Genomic DNA, 20616 nt, shown 5'->3' with positions numbered 1-20616 from the left:
GTATACATACTTTTTGGTAACCTACTTTTCTCATTTTAGTATTGCCTGTATTCTCCATTAAGTCTTCCTTTATGTTGTCATTAACATTAAAAAAAAATTTTTTTTTTTTTACATTTATTTATTTTTGAGAGACAGAGTGAGACAAAGTGAGGGTGGGGGAGGGGCAGAGAGAGAGGGAGACATAGAATCTGAAACAGGCTCCAGGATCTGAGCTGTCAGCACAGAGCCCGACACGGGGCTCAAACTCACAGACCGCGAGATCATGACCTGAGCCGAAGTCAGACACTCAACCCACTGGGCCACCCAGGTGCCCCAGCATTTTTTCAATTAAGTTTTTTTTTTTTTTTTTCTGGACTTGATGAAGTATTTACATGGTACAAAAATACCAAAGGTGGATGGTTATATAGTGGAAAATCTCACCCTTATTCCTGTCTCCCTGTCTCATGGTTACCTTCACTTAGACATCCAGTTTCACTAATTTCTGGTGTATCTTTTCAGAAGTGATTTGTACATATACAAGTATGTGTGAGTGTGTAAGTTCCCCTTTCCCCTTTTGTTACATACATGGTAGCATAATATACACACTATTTTGTATCTTAAATTTTTTTTCTTTTTTACTTAGTAGTTCTTGGCTACTGTTCCAAATTGTATCATAAAGAGCTTCCTTGGTCTATTTTTTATGATAGCATAAAATTCCATTGAATAGATATATCATAATTTATTGAATCCATTGTCTTTCAATGGACATTTAGAATGTACCCAGTCTTTTTACAGCCTTTTTAATGATTGTATGATTTTCTAGTCTTTGGGATTTACTACAGTTTATTTAGTAGTAGTAATGATAGCCTGTTCTTGGACATTTTCTTTCTTTATTCATTCATTCATTCATGGGACATTTTAAATTTTTTCTGATTTCTAGTTATCATAAAAGGCTTTGGGGTGCCTGGGTGGCTCAGTCGGTTAAGTATTTGACTTCAGCTCAGGTCATGATCTCGCAGTTCAGGGGTTTGAGCCCCACATTGGGCTCTGTGCTGACAGCTCAGAGCCTGAAGCCTGCTTGGAGCCTGAAGCCTGCTTCCCAAACTTGTGTCTCCCTCTCTCTCTCTGCCCCTCCCCCGCTCACGCTCTGTCTCTCTCAGTCTCTCAATAATAAATGAACGTTAAAAAAAGTTTTTGAAAAAAGGCTATAGTAAGCATAACTGTAGGTGAGTCTGTGTGCATATCTGTGGTTATTTTTTTGAGATTTCAAGATACCAAGAGAATCCTCAAAGGGAAATTTACTAGATCAGAGAGATACACAGTGTATTTATTGAAAAGGAGGTCCTGAACTTTGCTGTTTTCCCTGAAGACTTCTGAAGAGTCTGTACCTTCAGATGTTCCCATTACATTGCTCTAGCATGTCTGCCTTGGTGGCTGTGTTACTTGGCAAAGGGAGTCAAATGTGTATTCAGCTTGGATCACTATTTTTTTGTAATGACCTGCCTCGTAGGATCTTTTAAACTTTTTGAAGTTGTGGAACCTTTATATGAAGAGAAAAATCATAGCCTTTTAAAATTTTATTTTATTTTTTATTTCTATTTTTAAATTACTATTATTTTTTAATGTTTGTTTATTTTGAGAGAGAAAGATAGAGAACAAGCAGGGAAGGGGCAGAGAGAGGGAGACACAGAATCCCAAGCAGGCTACGCACTGTCAGCGCAGAGCCCGATGCCGGGCTTGAACTCACAAACTGAGATCATGACCCGAACTGAAATTAAGAGTCAGATGCTTAACCATCTGAGCCACCCAGGCTCCCTGAGAAAGTCATAGCCTTTTAATCAGATGGTATAGTTTTAAAGATTTGTAAAGAAGTATAAATGAAACATTGCTTCCTTTATCATGTAGCACTAGCCAGACTGAATTGTTCGCTATTACTTGGTCATTTCTCTACTTTCCTATTGTAACATGTAGAGAAAGTACATATCATACTGTGTTTTGAGGATTTTTCATATTTGGAGTGTAAATGATGCTTAATGCAAACCTTTTTCTGAGTAAGATGTTGGTTTATTTATTGTTCTGCCTGTGTTGTATGCTAGGCAAAGGCATAATACTGGAAAAAAAAAAAAAACCATACTGTGGTATTATGTTGCATTGCAGCTTCATAAATTCCCATGTTGTAGATATTATAGTTTTTGTTTCTTTTTCTGTACAGGTGAGTCTACCTGTGGGCAGAGGTCTATCTATCACAGTTTGGGACTGACTGGAATTCCTATAATTAACGTCAACAATAACTGTGCTACTGGTTCTACTGCTTTGTTTATGGCCCGGCAGCTGATACAGGGTGGTGAGGATTGTTTATTTGTCTACTGTACTTAAATAGACATGGGGCAATATCTATTGCCCTTTCATCATTTCTTTCTATGACCATCAGAGGGATTGATTGATTGATTGATTGATTTTTAAAGTTTGTTTATTTATTTTGAGAGAGAGAAAGCACAAGTAAGGGAGGGGCAGAGAGAGGGAAAGAGAGAGAGAATCCCAAACAGGCTCTGGGCCATCAGCACAGAGCCAGAGGTGGGGCTTAAACCCACAAACCATGAGATCATGATCTGAGCCAAAATCAAGAGTCATATGCTTAACGAGTTGAGCCACCCACGTGCCCCAGAGGGATTGCTTTTATAATGTGTATCTTTTTTTTTAATTATTTTTTTAAGTTTATTTATTTATTTTGAGAAAGAGAGAGAGTGTGCTTGTGCACATGCATGCCAGGGGTGGGGCAGAAAGAGAGAGAATCTCAAGTAGGCTCTGCGCTGTCAGCATGGAGCCCAACTCAGGGCACGATCTTGTGAACTGTGAGGTCATGACCTGAGCTGAAATCAAGGGTTGGATGCTTAACCAACTGAGCCACCCAGGCACCCCTATAATGTAGATCTTTTTAAAAAATAACAGCTGTAAGGGCATCTGGGTGGCTCAGTCGGTTGAGTGTCCAACGTTGTCTCAGGTCATGATTTCACGGTTTGTGAGTCTGAGCCTCTCATTGGGCTCGCTGCTATCAGCGCAGAGCCCACTTTGGATCCTCTGTCCCCCTCTGTCTCTGCCCCTCCCCTGCTCACGCTCTCTCTCTCAAAAATAAAAATAAAAATAAAAATAAAACATTAAAAAAATAAAAAATAATAATTTTATTGAGATCTAATTTATGTACCATAAGTTCACCTTTTGAAACTATACAATTAAGTGTGTTTTAGTATAATCACAGATTTCATGTAACCATCACCACTATCTAGCGTTTTAGAACATTTTTATCACCCCAAAAAGAAACCCTGAACCTATCAGCAGTCACTCTTCATTATCCCCTCTCCTAAACACCTGGTAACTACTAAGCTACTTTCTGTCTCTGGATTTACCTATTCTGAACATTAAATGAATGGAAGCATATAATACATAGCCTTTTGTGCCTTCTTTCATTTAGCATAATGTTTTCACAGTTCATCTGTGTTGTGGCATATATCCCTACTTCATTATATTTCATGACCAAATAATGTTCCATTGTATGGATAGACCACATTTTGTTTATCCAATTATCAATTAATGGCCATTGGATTGTTTCTATTTTTTGCCTATTATGAATAATGCTTCTATAAATATTTATGTACATTTTTTAGTGGCCATGTGTTTTTAGTTCTCTTGAGTATATATCATATTCTATATTTCCACATATTCCAATGTATTTTATTAGGCCCTCTATTCTGTTCTGTTGGTTGATTGTTGATTATTGCTCTACTACTCCACTATTGTTTTTGTTTGTTTGTTTTGTTTTATATTTTTTTATTTTGAGTTTATTTATTTATTTTGAGAGAGTGAGAGAGCAAGAGCAGGGGAGGGGCAGAAAGAGAGGGAGAGAGAGAGAATCCCAAGGACTAACAGTGTTAGTGCAGAGCCCAGTGTGGGGCTTGAACCCATGAATGTGAGATCATGACCTGAGCTGAAGTCAAGAGTTAGATGCTTAACCAGCTGAGCCACCCAGGCACACCCCTGTTTGGTTTTGTTTTTTAGAGAGAAACAGAGAGAGTGCTCGAGTGGGAGAGAGGGGCAGAGGGAGAGAGTCTTAAGCAGGCTCCGCACTCAGGGCACTCAATGCAGAGCCTTACCTGGGGCTTGATTGCACAACCCTGGGATCATGACCTGAGCCCAAATCAAGAGTTGGATGCCCCACCAACTGAGCCACCCGAGTGCCCGTCCACTGTTATTTTAATTGTTGGAGCTTTAATGTCTTATTGTTTGATAATGCTTGAGTCCTCTGTGCCCCTCACTTTGTTAGGTTTCTTCTTTTTTTTTTTTTTAAAGAAAAATTTTTGTAATTCTTATTTTGCTGTTCATTTGAACTTTAACATCATTTTTAAGGCATCCCCTCCCTCCAAAAATAATTCTGTTAAGATTTTAATCAGGATCCTTTAAAAAATTTTTAAATTTTATTTGTTTTAAAATTCAAAATTAGTTGTTTATGGGCGCCTGGGTGGCTCAGTTGGTTAAGTGTACGACTTTGGCTCAGGTCATGATCTGGCAGTTCGTGAGTTCAAGTGCTGCATAAGGCTCTGTGGTGACAGCTCAGAGCCTGGAGCCTGCTTTGGATTCTGTGTCTCCCTCTCTGCCATGCCCCCATTCATGCAGCGCTCTCTCTCTCTCTCTGTCTCGTGTGCGTGCACACGCTCTCTCTGTCTCAAAAAATGAATAAACATTAAAAAATAATTAATAAAAACCCAAAATTGGTTGTTTATATTTGTTTTCACTGAACCATATTTCCATATTAATAAAAAGTTTTATTAGCATACAAATTATTTAGAATAAAAGGAAGAATTAAATACGTAATTTTTCCTCTTATCTGGAATCATATAAGAATTTACTCTAATTTTTCACTTATTAAACATTTCGTCAGATTATAGCATCTTTTTCAATTTTATATAAATTACTTAAAGTATTTAATGGTATTTGGTTAGGTGTCTTGAAATTTAATTTTTCCTAATGATTACATTTTTCTTTCAAGGTATGGCAGATTGTGTCTTGGCTCTTGGGTTTGAGAAGATGGAGAAGGGACCCCTTTTATCAAATGTGAGTCTTACTGTTACTCTGGAGTTGTTAATAGTACTGTGAGAAAACTTTGCTCATCTGACTACTATAAATAGAACCTGTTAATAAGCAACAGAAAGCATAATTTGGCATAGTTATTAAATGAGCTGATATATTCACAATCTGAAATGTGACATTGTATATGTATGCATAAATTCTGGTATTTTAGAACAGTAAAGAATCGGAGATAATTTGGCTCAACCTCTTTACTTTGTCAGTGATAAACCTGATGTTCAGAAATGTCAAATGATTGAATTTGAGGTGACTTACCTATTTAATTTGAAAGTCATTAATTCAAAAACTTAACAAATTGAAGAGGATTAATAAAGTGTGGGATTTCTGATTCTGGAAATGGGAAGCCAAATTATTTAAACCAGTTCTAGAGATGACAGTTAAAGTATTGGAATATAAAGAAAAAATCCTAAAGGCAAGGAAATGCTAAAGAGAGAGGAATTGCAGATGAATGCCAGAGAGTTTGAAGTATTTGAAGCACTTTCGCCTTGAATGCCTTTGATCAGGAAGCTGTGAGCTTTAATTTTTATGGTCCCCTGGAATGAAGAGGCAAGTAGTCCTCCCAAGATCAGAAGTTTAATACTCACTCTGCACATTAAACTGGGGCCCTGCGGGGATAAACCCTTTGGGTAAGGGCAAATCTAAAGAAAAACTGTCTTTTTTTCCTGTGAGAGTTGTCTTGGTACCGAGCGGAATAGGGGAGAAAAAAGAGAAGGAAAAAAACAAAAACAAAACACCAGAAAAACCTTTCACTGAAAAATCTTTCTTTGATATTCCTCATATGAGATTGCTACCAAAATTCTCATTATAGGACAGTTAGAGAAACCTCAAACCTTGAATTCAGTCTAAATTGGTTCCAGAATGGTAATTACCTAGGTACTTAACAGACACAAGTGTGAATTTTCTTTTGGAGGAAAGCATCTTCTTTTGGAGGCTTTGAGAACTCTTCAAATAATTATCTAAGACATGCAGTAATAACCAGGCATTAAAGAAACAGGGCACCATAATTGGAAATATTGTAAGAATATTGGAAACTGCAAAAAGGGACATGATAGGCATGAAAAAAAAGTAGAGTTTATAGAAAAGAAAAATAAAATGATTAAAAGTAAGAAATCAGAAGATAGGTTTGATAGCAGATTACACATGACTAAAAAGAGAATTAGTGAAACTGGACTAGGTTAGAAATAATTATTTAGTATACACTCTAAAGAGAAAAAAGATAAAAAGAGTTTAGATGATAGTGTGATAAGATATAATTATGTTTAATTGGAATTAATGGAGAAGAAGTGGTGAGAGAAGATAAGGCTTGGGCATTTTGTTTATCTTCTCCAAAAACCAGTGTTTAGTTTTGTAATACCCCGATTTCGAATCCGAGAGACCACCAAGGAGCCGATACCGATGCAAACGCACGAGGGTTGATTTGCAAGCTCGAGCTTGGGACCAAGTATACCTGACACAGCGGAGCAGGGACTTGGACCCCTAGGTTAAGAGGCGTAGCAGTTTTATAGGGGCCAATGGCCAATGAGATTGTAACACACAGAAAGTTGCATAGTGATGTTAGTCCACACGCAGGTGGCCAATTGAATTACAATTTACCCTATAGTAAACTGTTTGAACTAGCCTATCACTCTGGTCAGAATTGGCACGCAAGTTTGGCGGGCAAAAGGCGGGGTTTACATTCTTTGGCGGTTAGGGGTTCCATATTCCTATATGAGCTGGTTTCCAGTAAGGGTGTGCTCTGCGGCTTGACTAGGGTGGGGGAGTGTCTTAAGCAATAAGTAGGTCATGTGGGGGTTATACATGAGATGGTGGGTGTAGCATAAAATGGAGTTAGTCTTGCTCTGCTTGTCCAGGGATAGGGGAGTTTTGTTAAATTCCTTGGGTCCCACAGTTACATCGATGTTTTCTATTTGATATTTTGTCTCATTTATTTCCACTCTGATCTTTGTTATGTTCTTCTTCTACTAACTTTGGGCTTAGTTCTTCTTTTTATTGTTCTTTGAGGTGTAAAGTTAGGGTTTTGTCATGTGGGTTTTTTTTTTTTTGTTTTTGTTTTTGGTTGTTTTGGAGATCTTTCTCATTTCTCTGTATAGGAGTTTATTACTATGAACTTCCCCCTCTTAGAACTGCTTTTGCTGCATCCCATAAGTTTTGGTTGTTTTATTTCCATTTTAATTCATCTTAAAAAAGATATTTTTTAATTTCTTTGTCCCATTGGTTGTTCAGTAGCATGTTGTTTAATCTCCACATATTTGTGCATTTTCTAGTTTTCTTCTAGTTTCATGCCATTATGGTTGGAAAAGATGCTTGATGATTTCAGTCTTGTTAAATTTATTAAGGGCCTACCACACGATTTATTCTGGAAAATGTTCCATGTACACCACAGAAGAATGTGTATTCTTTTGCTTTTGGATGGAATGTTCTGTATATGTCAGTTACGTCCATCTGGTCCAATGTTTCCTTATTGATTTTCTGTCTGACTAATCTATCTATTGATGAAAGTAGGGTATTAAAGTTCTATGTACAATTATTGAATGCTGTCTATCCCTCCCTTTAGGTCTGTTGACATTTGGTTTATATATTTAGGTGCTACTGTGTTGGGTGCATGAAAAATTACAAATGTTATGTCATCTTGTTAGATTGACCCCTTTATCATTAGATAGATGGTTTTGAGGTTTTAAACCTGACTTAAAATAATAAGACCAGACATAATTATACTTTAATAAGTATATCAACATGTGAATGTAGAGGAGAGCCAAAATGATTAAGCATTTTTCTTTAGATTGAATATTTGAATCTTATGTGTAATTAATAGAAGTGGATTTTAGTTTAATGGCCTTCTTTGTCTCTTATTATAGCCTTTGTCTTAAAGTTTATTTTATCTGATATAAGTATAGTGACCTCAGCTTTCTTTTAGTTTTCATTTGAATAAAATATCTTTTCCATCCCTTTACTTTTTTAAAAAATATTTATTTATTTTGAGAGAGAATGAGTGAGCGTGTTCAAACATGCATATGTGACTGGGGGAGAGGCTGAGAAAGAGGGAGAGAGAGACTCCTAAGCAGGCTTCGGGATGTCAGCATGGAGTCCAATGTGGGGCCTGATCTCAGGAACCATGAGATCAAAATCAAATGTCAGATGCTTAAGTGACTGAGCCCACCCAGGTGCCTCATGTATATAATTTAAGAAGCAATTACCCTTGAAAAAAAATATATATATTAGAAATTGCCAGTGCCTGGATGGCTTGTGCTGTTAGCACAGAGCCTGCTTGGGATTCTCTCCTCTCTCTGCCTCTTTTAACCCCCTTCAAAATAAATAAACTTAAAAAAAACAAACAAACAAAAACTAGAGTCATTGCTTTATTATTATTTTTTTTTAGTTTTATTTAAGTAGTTTCTACACCCAACATCTAACTCATGACCTTGAGATCAAGAGTTGCATTCTCTGCCGACTGTACCAGCCAGGCGCCCCTAAAACTAGAATCATTGTTAGAAAATGAGTTGAAGATAACTTTTAGCCTATTCATCTAAGACTTATGAGGTCAATCTGATTCAATTCTTTCTGTTCAAACATTAAAGGACCTCTACCTCAAATTAAGTTAAATATATGTGACAGTATCTCTTAGTAACCACAGGCATTGAAATCAACAAGAGCTATTTCCCATTTTCATTAGAGAACATTTTAAGAAAGTAGGAGATGTTAGGTTGGGTCTTAAAGACAATAAGAGATAATAATTATATGAAATTTGTATATAATAAATATGGATAATTATAATGATATAATAAAGATAATTAAAGATAGGGAAGCATGAGATCTTTCTGGGTATGGGAGAAAACATCATGAGCTAAGTCATGGATGGTGGAATAAACATAATATAATATGTTCAGAGGCACTTGGCTGGCTTAGTCGGTAGAGCATGTGACTCTACAAGCCCAACATTGGCATGGAGCCTACAAAAAAAAGTAATTAATATAATATGTTTAGGGGATAGTTTGAAAAACTGGATTGGAGGGTGGCAACTGGAGAAGAGTATGAAATAAGATTAGGTGATGCCTAATGAGAGTACCTGATATTTATGACACATGAAAAATTGACTTTTTTTCTTAAGTAGTGAATGATAAGTATCTTGGTAACTTGTATTTGAAAATTACTAAAAACCACATCTAGATCTGGAGTTTTCTTTATGGGAAAGTTTTTAACCTTTTAAGTTTAGTAATTCAGTTTCTTTTTTTTTTTTTTAATTTTGTTTTTACATTTATTTATTTTTGAGAAACAGTGTGAGACAAAGCGTAAGCGGGGGAGGGGCAGAGAAGGAGACACAGAATCCGCAGCAAGCTCCAGGCTCTGAGCAAGTGGTCAGCACAGAGCCTGATGCGGGGCTCAAACCCACGAACTGTGAGATCATGACCTGAGCTGAAGTTGGATGCTCAACCAACTGAGCCACCCAGGCACCCCAGTAATTCAGTTTCTTTAGTAAATATATTACTATTTATGTCATTATTTTTTTTTTTTTTGAGTGAGCTTTGATAATGCCTTTTAAGGAATTTGTCCATTTCATCTACATTGTTGAATTTATTGACAAAAAGTTGATCATGTTATTCCCATAGTATCTCTTTAAAGTAAGATCTTTATTTATTTATTTTTTTAAATGTTTATTTATTTTTGAGAGAGAGAGAGATTGAGAGAGCTGGGGAAGGGCAGAAAGAGAGGGAGACACAGAATCCACAGCAAGCTCCAGGCTCTGAGTTGTCAGCATAGAGCCTGATGTGGGGCTCAAACCCATGAACCGCAGATCATGACCTGAGATGAAGCCATACGCTTAACCAACTGAGCCACCCAGGCATCTAAAATAGGATTTTTATTTATTTATTTATTTTTAAATGTTTATTTATTTTTTTGAGACAGAGAGAGGCAGAGCATGAATGGGGGAGGGTCACAGAGAGAGGGAGACACAGAATCCAAAGCAGGCTCCAGGCTCTGAACTGTTAGCACAGAGCCCGACGTGGGGCTTGAACTCATGGACCATGAGATCCTGACCTGAGCTGAAGTTGGACGCTTAACCGACTGAGCCACCCAGGTGCCCCTAAAATAGGATTTTTAGACGTGTCCTTGTTCTTCCTCTGATGTTGTTAGTCTTTGTCTTCTCTCTTTTTCCCATGATGAATAAAATAAAAGGTGTTTACCAATTTTATTGATCTTGTCAGAGTGCCAGCTTTTATTTTCATTGGTTTTTCTCTATTTTTTCTGTTTTCTGTTCCATTCTGTTAATTTCTATTTATTTCATTCTGCTCACTTTCTAGTTACATCTGCTATGATCCTTAATATTTCCTTTTTTTTACATTGGGTTTAACTTGCTCTTTATTTTTATAGTCTATAAAGTTGGAGGCTTAGGTCATTGCTTTTAAATCTGGCCTTTTTTCAAATGTAGGTATTTGATACTATACATTCTTTTAAAACACTGCTTAAGCAGCATACCGTAAATTAAAAAATTTTTTCTTAATGTTTATTTTTGAGAGAGAGAGAGAGTGGGAAAAAGGTAGAGAGAGAGGGAGACACAGAATCTGAAGCAGGCTCCAGGCTCCAAGCTGTCAGCACAGAGCCCAATGCAGGACTTGAACTCATGAAACACAAGATCATCACTTGAGCTGAAGTCGGATGCTTAACCGACTGAGCCACCCAGGAGCCCCCATACCATAAGTTTTTTTATATCATGCTTTTATTTTCATTTATTTCAAATTATTTTTAAATTTCAAAAAAAAAAAAGGGGGGGGGGGTAAACCAGGAAACACTCTTAACTGTAGAGAACAAACTGATGGTTACCAGAGGGGAGGCGGGTGGGGAGGGGGGATGTTATGATGAGCATAACAAATGTTGTATGTAAGTGATGAATCACTAAATTCTGCAGCTGTAACTAATATTACACTGTATGTTAACTAACTGGAATCTAAATAAAAACTTGAAAAAAAATTTTCCATTGTGATTTCTTCTCTCACCCATGTGTTAGAAGCATGTTGTTTAATTTTTAAATATTTAGGCATTTTTCAGATATCTTTCTGTTCTCTGTTTCTATTAAAAATTTTTTTTTAATGTTTATTAACTTTTGAAGGAGGGTGAGAGCACAAGCAGGGGAGGGGAAGAGAGAGATGGAGACTGAGGATCAGAAGCAGGTTTTACGCTGAGAGCAGGAGCCTGATGCGGGGCTGGAACCATGATCCAACCGTGAGATCATGACCTGAGCCAAAATTTGATGCTTAACCATCCAGCCACCCAGGCACCAGGCCACCCACACACCCCTATTTGTTTCTATTTTAAATCTCTGTGGTCAGAGAATATACTTTGTATGATATGAATACTTTTTAATTACTGAGACTTACTTTTTGGCTCGGGATATGGTCTATTTTGATAAATAGTCTGTGCACTTTCATATGTATTCTGATGTTATTGGGTGGAGTGTTCTGTAAATGCTAAGTCATATTGGTTGTTAATATTGATCAAATCTTCATATCCTTACTGATTTTCCTGTCTACTTGTTCTATCAGTTATTCAGAGGGGAAGTATTGAGATCTTCTGCTAAATCTGTGGATTTGTCTATTCCTTTCAGTTCTATCAGTTTTTGTTTCATGTATTCAAGCTCTGATATTAGGTATACTAACATTTAGGATTGTTAGGTACTTGATAATTGACCCCTTCATCATTGTGAGATAATCCTCTTTATTGTAGTGTTCCTTGATCTTAGATCTATTTTGTCTGATATAAACATAGGCATTTCAGCTTTCTGTTGATTAGAATTAGAATAGTATATCTTTTCCCATCCTTTTTCCTATTTCTGTCTTTGTTTGAATTAGGCTTTTTAAAATTGAGGTGTAATTGAGATGCACAATTTTATTACTTTCAGGTGTACAACATAATGGTCCGATATTTGCATATATTGTGAAATGATCACCACAATAAGTCTGGTTAGCGTTTGTCACCAAACTTAGTTACAAGACTTTTTTCTTATGATGAGAACTTTTAAGGACTTTTAAGATTTACAGTCTTAGCAACTTTTGAATATGCAGTAAAGTCTTATTGACTATAGTCACCATGATGTACATTATATCTCCATGACTTTTTAATAGATTTTATTTTTAAGTAAGCCCTACACCCAGCATGGGGTCTGAACTGACAACCCTGAGATCAAGAGTTGTATGCTCTACTGACTGAGCCAGCCAGGTTCCCCGCCACTGCCTCGGCCATGACTTTTTAATTTTATAACTGGAAGTTTGTACCTTTTGCCTACCCTCTGACAACTACCAATCTGTTCTCTGTATCTGTGAGCCGGTTGTTGTTGTTTTTTGAGAATCCACATGTAAGTGAGATCATATGGTATTTGTCATTCTCTGACTTATTGCACTTAGTTTTTCATAATGCATCAAGGTCCATCCATGTTGTCATAGATGGCAAGATTTCATTCTTCTTCTTCCTCCTCCTCCTCCTCCTCTTCCTCTTTCTCCTCCTCTTTCTCCTTTTCCTTCTCCTTCAAGTAATCTCTATACCCAACTTGGGGCTCAAAATCACAAGCCTGAGATCAAGAGTTTTATGCTCCACCAACTGAGCTAGCCAGGTACCCCATGATTTCATTCTTTTTTATGGATGAATAATATTCTATTATATGTATGTGCATGTATGTATATGTGTGTGTGTGTGTGTGTGTGTGTGTGTGTGTGTGTGTGTATATATATATATATATATATATATATATGTATGTATATACGTGTGTGTGTATCTATATGTCTATATAGCCCTCATTGTCTTTATGCATTCATCTGTTGATGGGCACTTAGCACTTAGGTTGTTTCCATATCTTGGCTGTTGTAAATAATGCTGCAGTAAGCATGGGGGTGCATATATTTTTTGGAGTTAGTGTTTTTGTTTTCTTTTGATAAATACCCAGAAGTGGAACTGCTGAATCATATGGTATTTCTCTTTTTAATTTTTTGAGGAGCTGCTATACTGTTTTTCATAGTGGCTGAAATTTACATTTGCACCTGTAGTGCACAAAGGTTCCCTTTTTCTCCACATCCTTGCCAATACTTATTATTTCTTGTCTTTTTGATAATTGCCATTTTAACAGGTATGAGGTGATATATCAGTGTGGTTTTTGAATTAGATTTTTGTAGGCAACATATAGTTGGGTCTTGCTTTTTAACAATTTATCAGTCTCTTCTTTTTAACTGGGCTTTTTGTATCCTTTTTATTTAATGTGGCTATTGATATATAGGGTTTAAATTAATAGCTGAAACTAATACCTACTGGCTTCTACCAGCTTGCGAGACTCTTGCGTGATTGTGCACAACTCTTCTCATCTTTGCTTTCAGTGATTTAAATTGGCTGTAGTGGAAGTATTTACATCACAAAAATTGGCAAATACATCAGTTATGCCTCCCCGACCCTCATGAGCCTGTTAGTAAATGTTTACTTGGACAACATTAGTTTAAAAATTTTTTAATGTTTATTTATTTTTGAGAGAGAGTACAAGCAGAGGAGATGCAGAAACAGAGAGGCACAGACAGAATCCGAAGCAGGCTCCAGGTTCTGAGCTGTCAGCACAGGGCCCAACGTGGGGCTCAAACTCATGAACTGTGAGATCACGACCTGAGCCAAAGTCAGGCACTTACCTGACTAAGCCACCCAGAAGCCCCAAGGACAGCACTAGTTTAAATCTACTATCTTACTATCTTGCTATTTGTTTTTTTTTTTTTTTTTTTTTTTTGTTCAATGTCTTCTTTTTCCCTTTTTCTCTTTGTTTTCTGCTAATTGAGTTTTTTTTTGTGTGTAATTTCACTTTAGTTTTTTTTTAGTTGGATTTTTTTTTTATTCTATAAAACTCTTGGAATACACTTTTTTAATTTATTTTTTAAATTTACATACAAGTTAGTTAGCTATAGTGCAACAATGATTTCAGGAGTAGATTCCTTAATGCCCCTTACCCATTTAGCCCATCCCCCACTCCCACAACCCCTCCAGCAACCCTCTGTTTGTTCTCCATATTTAAGAGTCTCTTATGTTTTTGTCCCCCTCCTTGTTTTTATATTGTTTTTGTGTCCCTTCCCGTATGTTCATATGTTGTGTCTAAAAGTCCTCATATGAGTGAAGTCATATGATATTTGTCTGTCTCTGACTGACTCATTTCGCTTAGCATAATACCCTCTAGTTCCATCTACGTGGTTGCAAATGGCAAGATTTCTTTCTTTTTGATTGCTGAGTAATACTCCATTGTGTGTGTGTGTGTGTGTGTGTGTGTGTGTGTGTGTGTTTGTGTATGTATATACCACATCTTCTGTATCCATTCATCCATCGATGGACATTTGGGCTCTTTCCATACTTTGGCTGTTGTTGATAGTGCTGCTATAAACATCGGGGTTCATGTGTCCCTTTGAAACAGCATACCTGTATCTCTTGGATAAATACCTAGTAGTGCAATTGCTGGGTCATAGGGTAGTTCTATTTTTAATTTTTTGAGGAACCTTCATACTGTGTTCCAGAGTGGCCGTACCAGTTTGCTTTCCCACCAGTAGTGCAAAAGAGATCCTCTTTCTCTGTATCCTCGTCAACATCTGTTGTTGCCTGAGTTGTTAATTTTTGTCATTCTGACAGGCGTGGGGTGGTATCTCATTGTGGTTTTGATTTGTATTTCCCTGGTGATGAGTGATGTTGAGCATTTTTTAATGTGTCAGTTGGCCATCCGGATGTCTTCTTTGGAAAAGTGTCTATTCATGTCTTTTGCCCATTTCTTCACTGGATTACTTTTTGGGTTTTTTGGGTGTGGAGTTTGATAAGTTCTTTATAGATTTTGGATACTAACCCTTTATCTGATATGTCATTTGCAAATATCTTTTCCCATTCTGTTGGTTGCCTTTGAGTTTTGTTGATTGTTTCCTTCGCTGTGCAGAAGCTTTTTATCCTGATGAGGCCCCAATAGTTCATTTTTGCTTTTGTTTCCCTTGCCTCCGGAGATGTGTTGAGTAAGAAGTTGTTGCAGCCAATATCATAGAGGTTTTTGCCTGCTTTCTCCTCGAGGATTTTGATGGCTTCCTGTCTTACATTTAGGTCTTTCATCCATTTTGAGTTTATTTTTGTGTATGGTGTAAGAAAGTGGTCCAGGTTCATTTTTCTGCATGTTGCTATCCATTTCAGAGCATGTGCACATATGTGTTCTCTGTCTCTTTTTGTCTCCAGTTCTCTTCTCTGTGAATTCTAGATGGCTTGGTCTCTTTGAGTTCTGAACTCTGTTTCTTCAACTTAGGAAGATTGCTGGACTTCATGTTACTCCTCCCTGTTCTTTCCAAGTAGCAATCTGGGGAAAATCATAATGCTCATCTTATTTGTTTTCCTTCTCTTAGCGATCTCTATGCTGTGCTTTATACTTGTACATTGAAAATTGTTGCTTTATATATTTTGTCCAAGCTTTTAGATGGTTAAGCTAGAAGGATAAATATGTTTTCTGTAATCCATCTTGTCTAGAAGCAGAAGTTATATATCATTGTTTTAATTAGCACCCCTTTTTTACTTAGCAGTGAACATTTTCTCTTTAAAAAAATTTTTTTTTAATTTTATTTTTTATTTTTAAAAATTTACATCCAAATTATTTAGCACATAGTGCAACCAATAATTTCAGGAGTAGATTCCTTAGTGCCCCTTACCCATTTAGCCCATCCCCCCTCCCACAACCCCTCCAGCAACCCTCTCTTTGTTCTCCATATTTAAGAGTCTCTTATGTTTTTAAAAAAAAAAAATTTTTTTTAATGTTTATTTTTGAGACAGAGAGAGACAGAGCATGAATGGGGGAGGGGCAGAGAGAGAGGGAGACACAGAATCGGAAGCAGGCTCCAGGCTCTGAGCCATCAGCCCAGAGCCTGACGCGGGGCTCGAACTCACGAACCGTGAGATCGTGACCTGAGCTGAAGTTGGACGCTCAACCGACTGAGCCACCCAGGCGCCCCAAGAGTCTCTTATGTTTTATCTCCCTCCCTGTTTTTATATTATTTTGCTTCCCTTCCCTTATATTCATCTGTTCTGTGTCTTAAAGTCCTCATATGAGTGAAGTCATATGATACTTGTCTTTCTCTGACTAATTTCACTTAGCATAATACCCTCCAGTTCCATCCCCGTAGTTGCAAATGGCAAGATTTCCTTCTTTTTGATAGCCGAGTAATACTCCACTGTATATGTGTATACCACATTTTCTTTATCCATTCATCCATCGATGGACATTTGGGCTCTTTCCATACTTTGGCTGTTGTTGATAGTGCTGCTATAAACATTGGGGTGCATGTGCCCCTTTGAAACAGCACACCTGTATTCCTTGCATAAATGCCTAGTAGTGCAATTGCTGAGTCGTAGGGTAGTTCTATTTTTAATTTTTTGAGGAACTTTCATACTGTTTTCCAGAGAGGCTGCACCAGCTTGCATTCCCAAAAAACTTTTTTTTCTTAATGTTTATTTTTGAGAGGGAGAGAGAGAGAGGGTGCAGGGGAGGAGCAGAGAGGGAGAAAGAGAATCCAAAGTGGACTCTGTGCTGACAGCAGAGAACCTGATGTGGGGCTTGAACTCATGAACCATGAGATCATGACCTGAGCTGAAGTCAGATGCTTAACTGACTGAGCCATCCAGGGACCCCTTCTCTTTGTTTTTAAAAATTTCTTTAGAACTCTTATTTTTAAGATTTCTGTGTTCAGAGATTCACAAGACCCATTTCTATCAAAATATCATTTGGATTGTCAAGTGTTTATCATATCTAACTAAATAATTTTCTTTCTTTAGGCCTATATTTTTTCTTTTTTTTCTCAATGTTTATTTTTGAAAGAGAGCGAGACAGAGCATGAGCAGGGAGGGGCAGAGAGAGAGGGAGAGGGAGACACAGACTCCGAAGCAGGCTTCAGGCTCTGAGATGTCAGCATGGAGCCTGATGTGGGGCTCAAACTCACAGACCGCGAGATCATGACCTGAGCCGAAGTCAGATGCTTAACCCACTGAGCCACCCAGGCACCCCTATATTTTCTTTTTTTTTTTTTTTTTTTTTTTTTTTTTCAACGTTTTTTTATTTATTTTTGGGACAGAGAGAGACAGAGCATGAACGGGGGAGGGGCAGAGAGAGGGAGACACAGAATCGGAAACAGGCTCCAGGCTCCGAGCCATCAGCCCAGATGCCTGACGCGGGGCTCGAACTCACAGACCGCGAGATCGTGACCTGGCTGAAGTCGGACGCTTAACCGACTGCGCCACCCAGGCGCCCCACCCCTATATTTTCTTAATCAAAGAGAAGGGCTTAACAGTATTCCCTCTGGAACTCCTTGTGGACCAAAAAATAATCCTCATTTATTCATTCAACAATTATAGAATGTTTGCTGTGTGGCAGGCCATATGCTAGTCATTGGGTGTATGTGCAAAGGTGTATGAAAAAAGATTCCTGCCTTCAGGGAGTTCATGAACCGTGAGATCGTGACCTGAGCGTCTAGCAGGGAAACTGAGAAGAAAATCTTTCCCTTTGTGAAATATTTGTGGTAGTAACTATGTTCTTATACTGTAGAACTAGGAAACAAAAGTGATTACACTCTCTGAGGTGATTACACTCTTTATCTTAGTCCTAATTCACTTCTTTTCTCAAAAACCCAAGCATGCTTCTGCCGTAAGATCTTTTTGGTTGCTGTTCTCTCTGCCTAGAATGCTCCTTTCCCAAGGTTACCCAAATAACTTAGTCCTTACTGCTTCACATTCTTGCTCAAATACTGTTTTGTCAATGAGACCTTCCTTGTCTATTGTGTATAAAATAGCACTTCCGGGGCGCCTGGGTGGCGCAGTCGGTTAAGCGTCCGACTTCAGCCAGGTCGCGATCTCGCGGTCCGTGAGTTCGAGCCCCGCGTCGGGCTCTGGGCTGATGGCTCGGAGCCTGTTTCCGATTCTGTGTCTCCCTCTCTCTCTGACCCTCCCCCGTTCATGCTCTGTCTCTCTCTGTCCCAAAAATAAATTAAAAAATAAAATAAAATAAAATAAAATAGCACTTCCTAGGGGTGCCTTGTGGCTCAGATGGTTGAGTGTCTGGCTTCGGCTCAGGTGACAATCTCACTGTTTGTGAGTTTGAGCCCCGCATTGGGGTCTATGCTGACAGCTCAGAGCCTGGAGCCTGCTTCGGATTCTGTGTCTCCCTCTCTCTCTGCTCCTCCCCTGCTCACCCCGCTCACACTCTGTCTCTCTCAAAAATAAATAAAACAAACAAAAAATTAAAGTAACACTTCCTATGTTCAGTTTTATCCCCTTACTTGAATTTGTTCTTCTTTATAGCATTATTATTTATATTTTAGTTTAGTTTTATCTTCATCACCTTTTGTCCCCTCCCTGCCTCAGTTGTAAATGCCAGATGAGCAGAGCATACTACCTTGAGTAGTATGGGTGCATATTGGATTCTTTATAAATACTTCATGAAAAAATTAACACCTCACTTGATTATTTTTCCTTTCCATGTTTCCCTGCAAAGTATTTCCTGACTGACTTTATTCACATTGCTTATTTTTGGTTTACTATGGCTTAAAATAAGCAGATGTCTTAATTAACACTGTAATAGTTGAAAGAGACACTTAGCATGTCAAGTACTTATTTCTTTCTCCCCTCTCTTAGACTTCACAAAGGACCAATCCAATTGATAAGCATCTTGAGGTCCTGATAAAAAAATATGGATTGTGTGCCAAACCAGTTGCTCCTCAGATGTTTGGGTTTGCTGGAAAAGAGCACATGGAAAAGTATGGTATGTTAAAAATATTTTAAGGCCTATTGATAGTTATATGCATGTGAAGAGAAACAATAGGAATTTATTTAGGAACTGTGGAAAATATCAGGATCTATAAAATATAAAGTGGTTTTTGAATTAAATTGAATAATTCATGTAGGATTTAATTGTAGAGAAGGTATTTATGTATAGGATATCATATGGGAGGTACCTAGAATGTTCCATACCAAGAAATTGAAATAGGAAAAGTAACATAAATCTTGTCCCCTATAATCATGAATTATAAATTGAGGTGTATCCATTCTGAATATGACGAGACTTAAAGCTTGCTCTTGGTAATAGGTTTATATAGCCAAATTTTATTCTTAGTGCTTGAATTCATCAAGAGTCCATCATTGGTCATTTGTAATGTTTTATGAGGTTTAAATTTCATAGTTGATTTGCATTTTGTAGGTAAACATCCTAATTTTTTGACTGATAATCAGTGATTGGCTTGCCTTAACCAGTTAGTTAAAGCATGGGATAGTACAGATAGGATTTTTTTTTTTTAATTTTTTAACGTTTTATTTTTTATTTTTGAGACAGAGAGAGACAGAGCATGAATGGGGGAGGGGCAGAGAGAGAGGGAGACACAGAATCTGAAGCAGGCTCCAGGCTCTGAGCCATCAGCCCAGAGCCCTACACGGGGCTCGAACTCACAGACTGCGAGATCGTGACCTGAGCTGAAGTCGGACACTTAACCGACTGAGCCACCCAGGCGCCCCTAGGATTTTTTTTTTTTTTAATTGTATGACCCTGAACCGGTGCCTTGCTATGTACTATGAGATAAGAAAGTAAGTAATCCTACATGAAGTTCAGCTTTCTTATTCTTTGCAGGAAAAATATCCCAGGTTGTTTGATAGCCAAAATCAAATAATTAGAAAGGAAAAAAATTTTCAAGGAAGAATGGTGGGAAGAACATTGCCAGTTTTTGGCCATGAGAAGTTTGTTTGTTTGTTTGTTTGTTTGTTTATTTATTTATTTATTTTTATTAAAAAAATTTTTTTTAATGTTGACTCATTTCTGAGACACAGACAGAGCATGAGCAGGGGAGGGGTAGAGAGAAAGAGAGACACAGAATCCAAAGCAGGCTCCAGGCTCTGAGCTGTCAGCACAGAGCCCAACATGGGGCTCGAACTCACAAACTCCAAGATCATGACCTGAGCCGAAGGCAGACGCTCAACCTAGTGAGCCACCCAGGCACCCTGAGAATTTTCTTTCTTAATGCTATTTCCTGCATTTTAAAACTCAGTCTGTTCCATTCTGGCTTCCCTCCTTTCGCAAGGCTACTATTGAGCACCATGTTGCCATATCTAGTAAATATTTTTTAATCCTAATTTAAAGACCTTAACACCATTAATCCCTTTTGACTACTTCCTTCTTGAAACATACTCTTCTCTAGGCTTTTGTGACACCCCATTCTCCTGGTTTTCCTTACCTCTTTGGCTATTCCTTATCTATTTCTTTTTCAATTAAATAATTCATTTAAAATATTATTTGGGCTGTCATTATATTCTAGGCACTGCTCTAGGCATTGGATACATCGGTATATCAGTTTGCTATTGCTTTGTAATAAACCATGCCAAAACTCAGTGATTTTAAACAATGATTATTTTTTACAAGTTAGTAGATTGACTAGGAATCCGTTCATCTAAGCTGAACTCAGCTTTTCTTGTTTGGGTTAATCATATGACTGTAGG

General features: G+C 37.6%; 1 protein-coding gene across 1 annotated transcript in view; it reads left to right on the top strand.

The window, feature by feature from the left end:
- Positions 1-20616, top strand: part of SCP2 (sterol carrier protein 2) — a 125993-nt gene that overhangs the window by 9721 nt on the left and 95656 nt on the right. The window contains exons 4-5 of the mRNA XM_060626276.3: positions 5021-5085; positions 18769-18895. Of these exons, the coding sequence (XP_060482259.1) occupies positions 5021-5085; positions 18769-18895 (192 nt within the window). The remainder of the gene's footprint in view (positions 1-5020; positions 5086-18768; positions 18896-20616) is intronic.

The sequence above is a fragment of the Panthera onca genome, chromosome C1 (assembly GCF_046562875.1).
Source record: "Panthera onca isolate mPanOnc1 chromosome C1, mPanOnc1 haplotype 2, whole genome shotgun sequence".
Taxonomy (NCBI): Eukaryota; Metazoa; Chordata; class Mammalia; order Carnivora; family Felidae; genus Panthera; species Panthera onca.
This window is presented reverse-complemented; position numbering and strand designations above follow the sequence as displayed.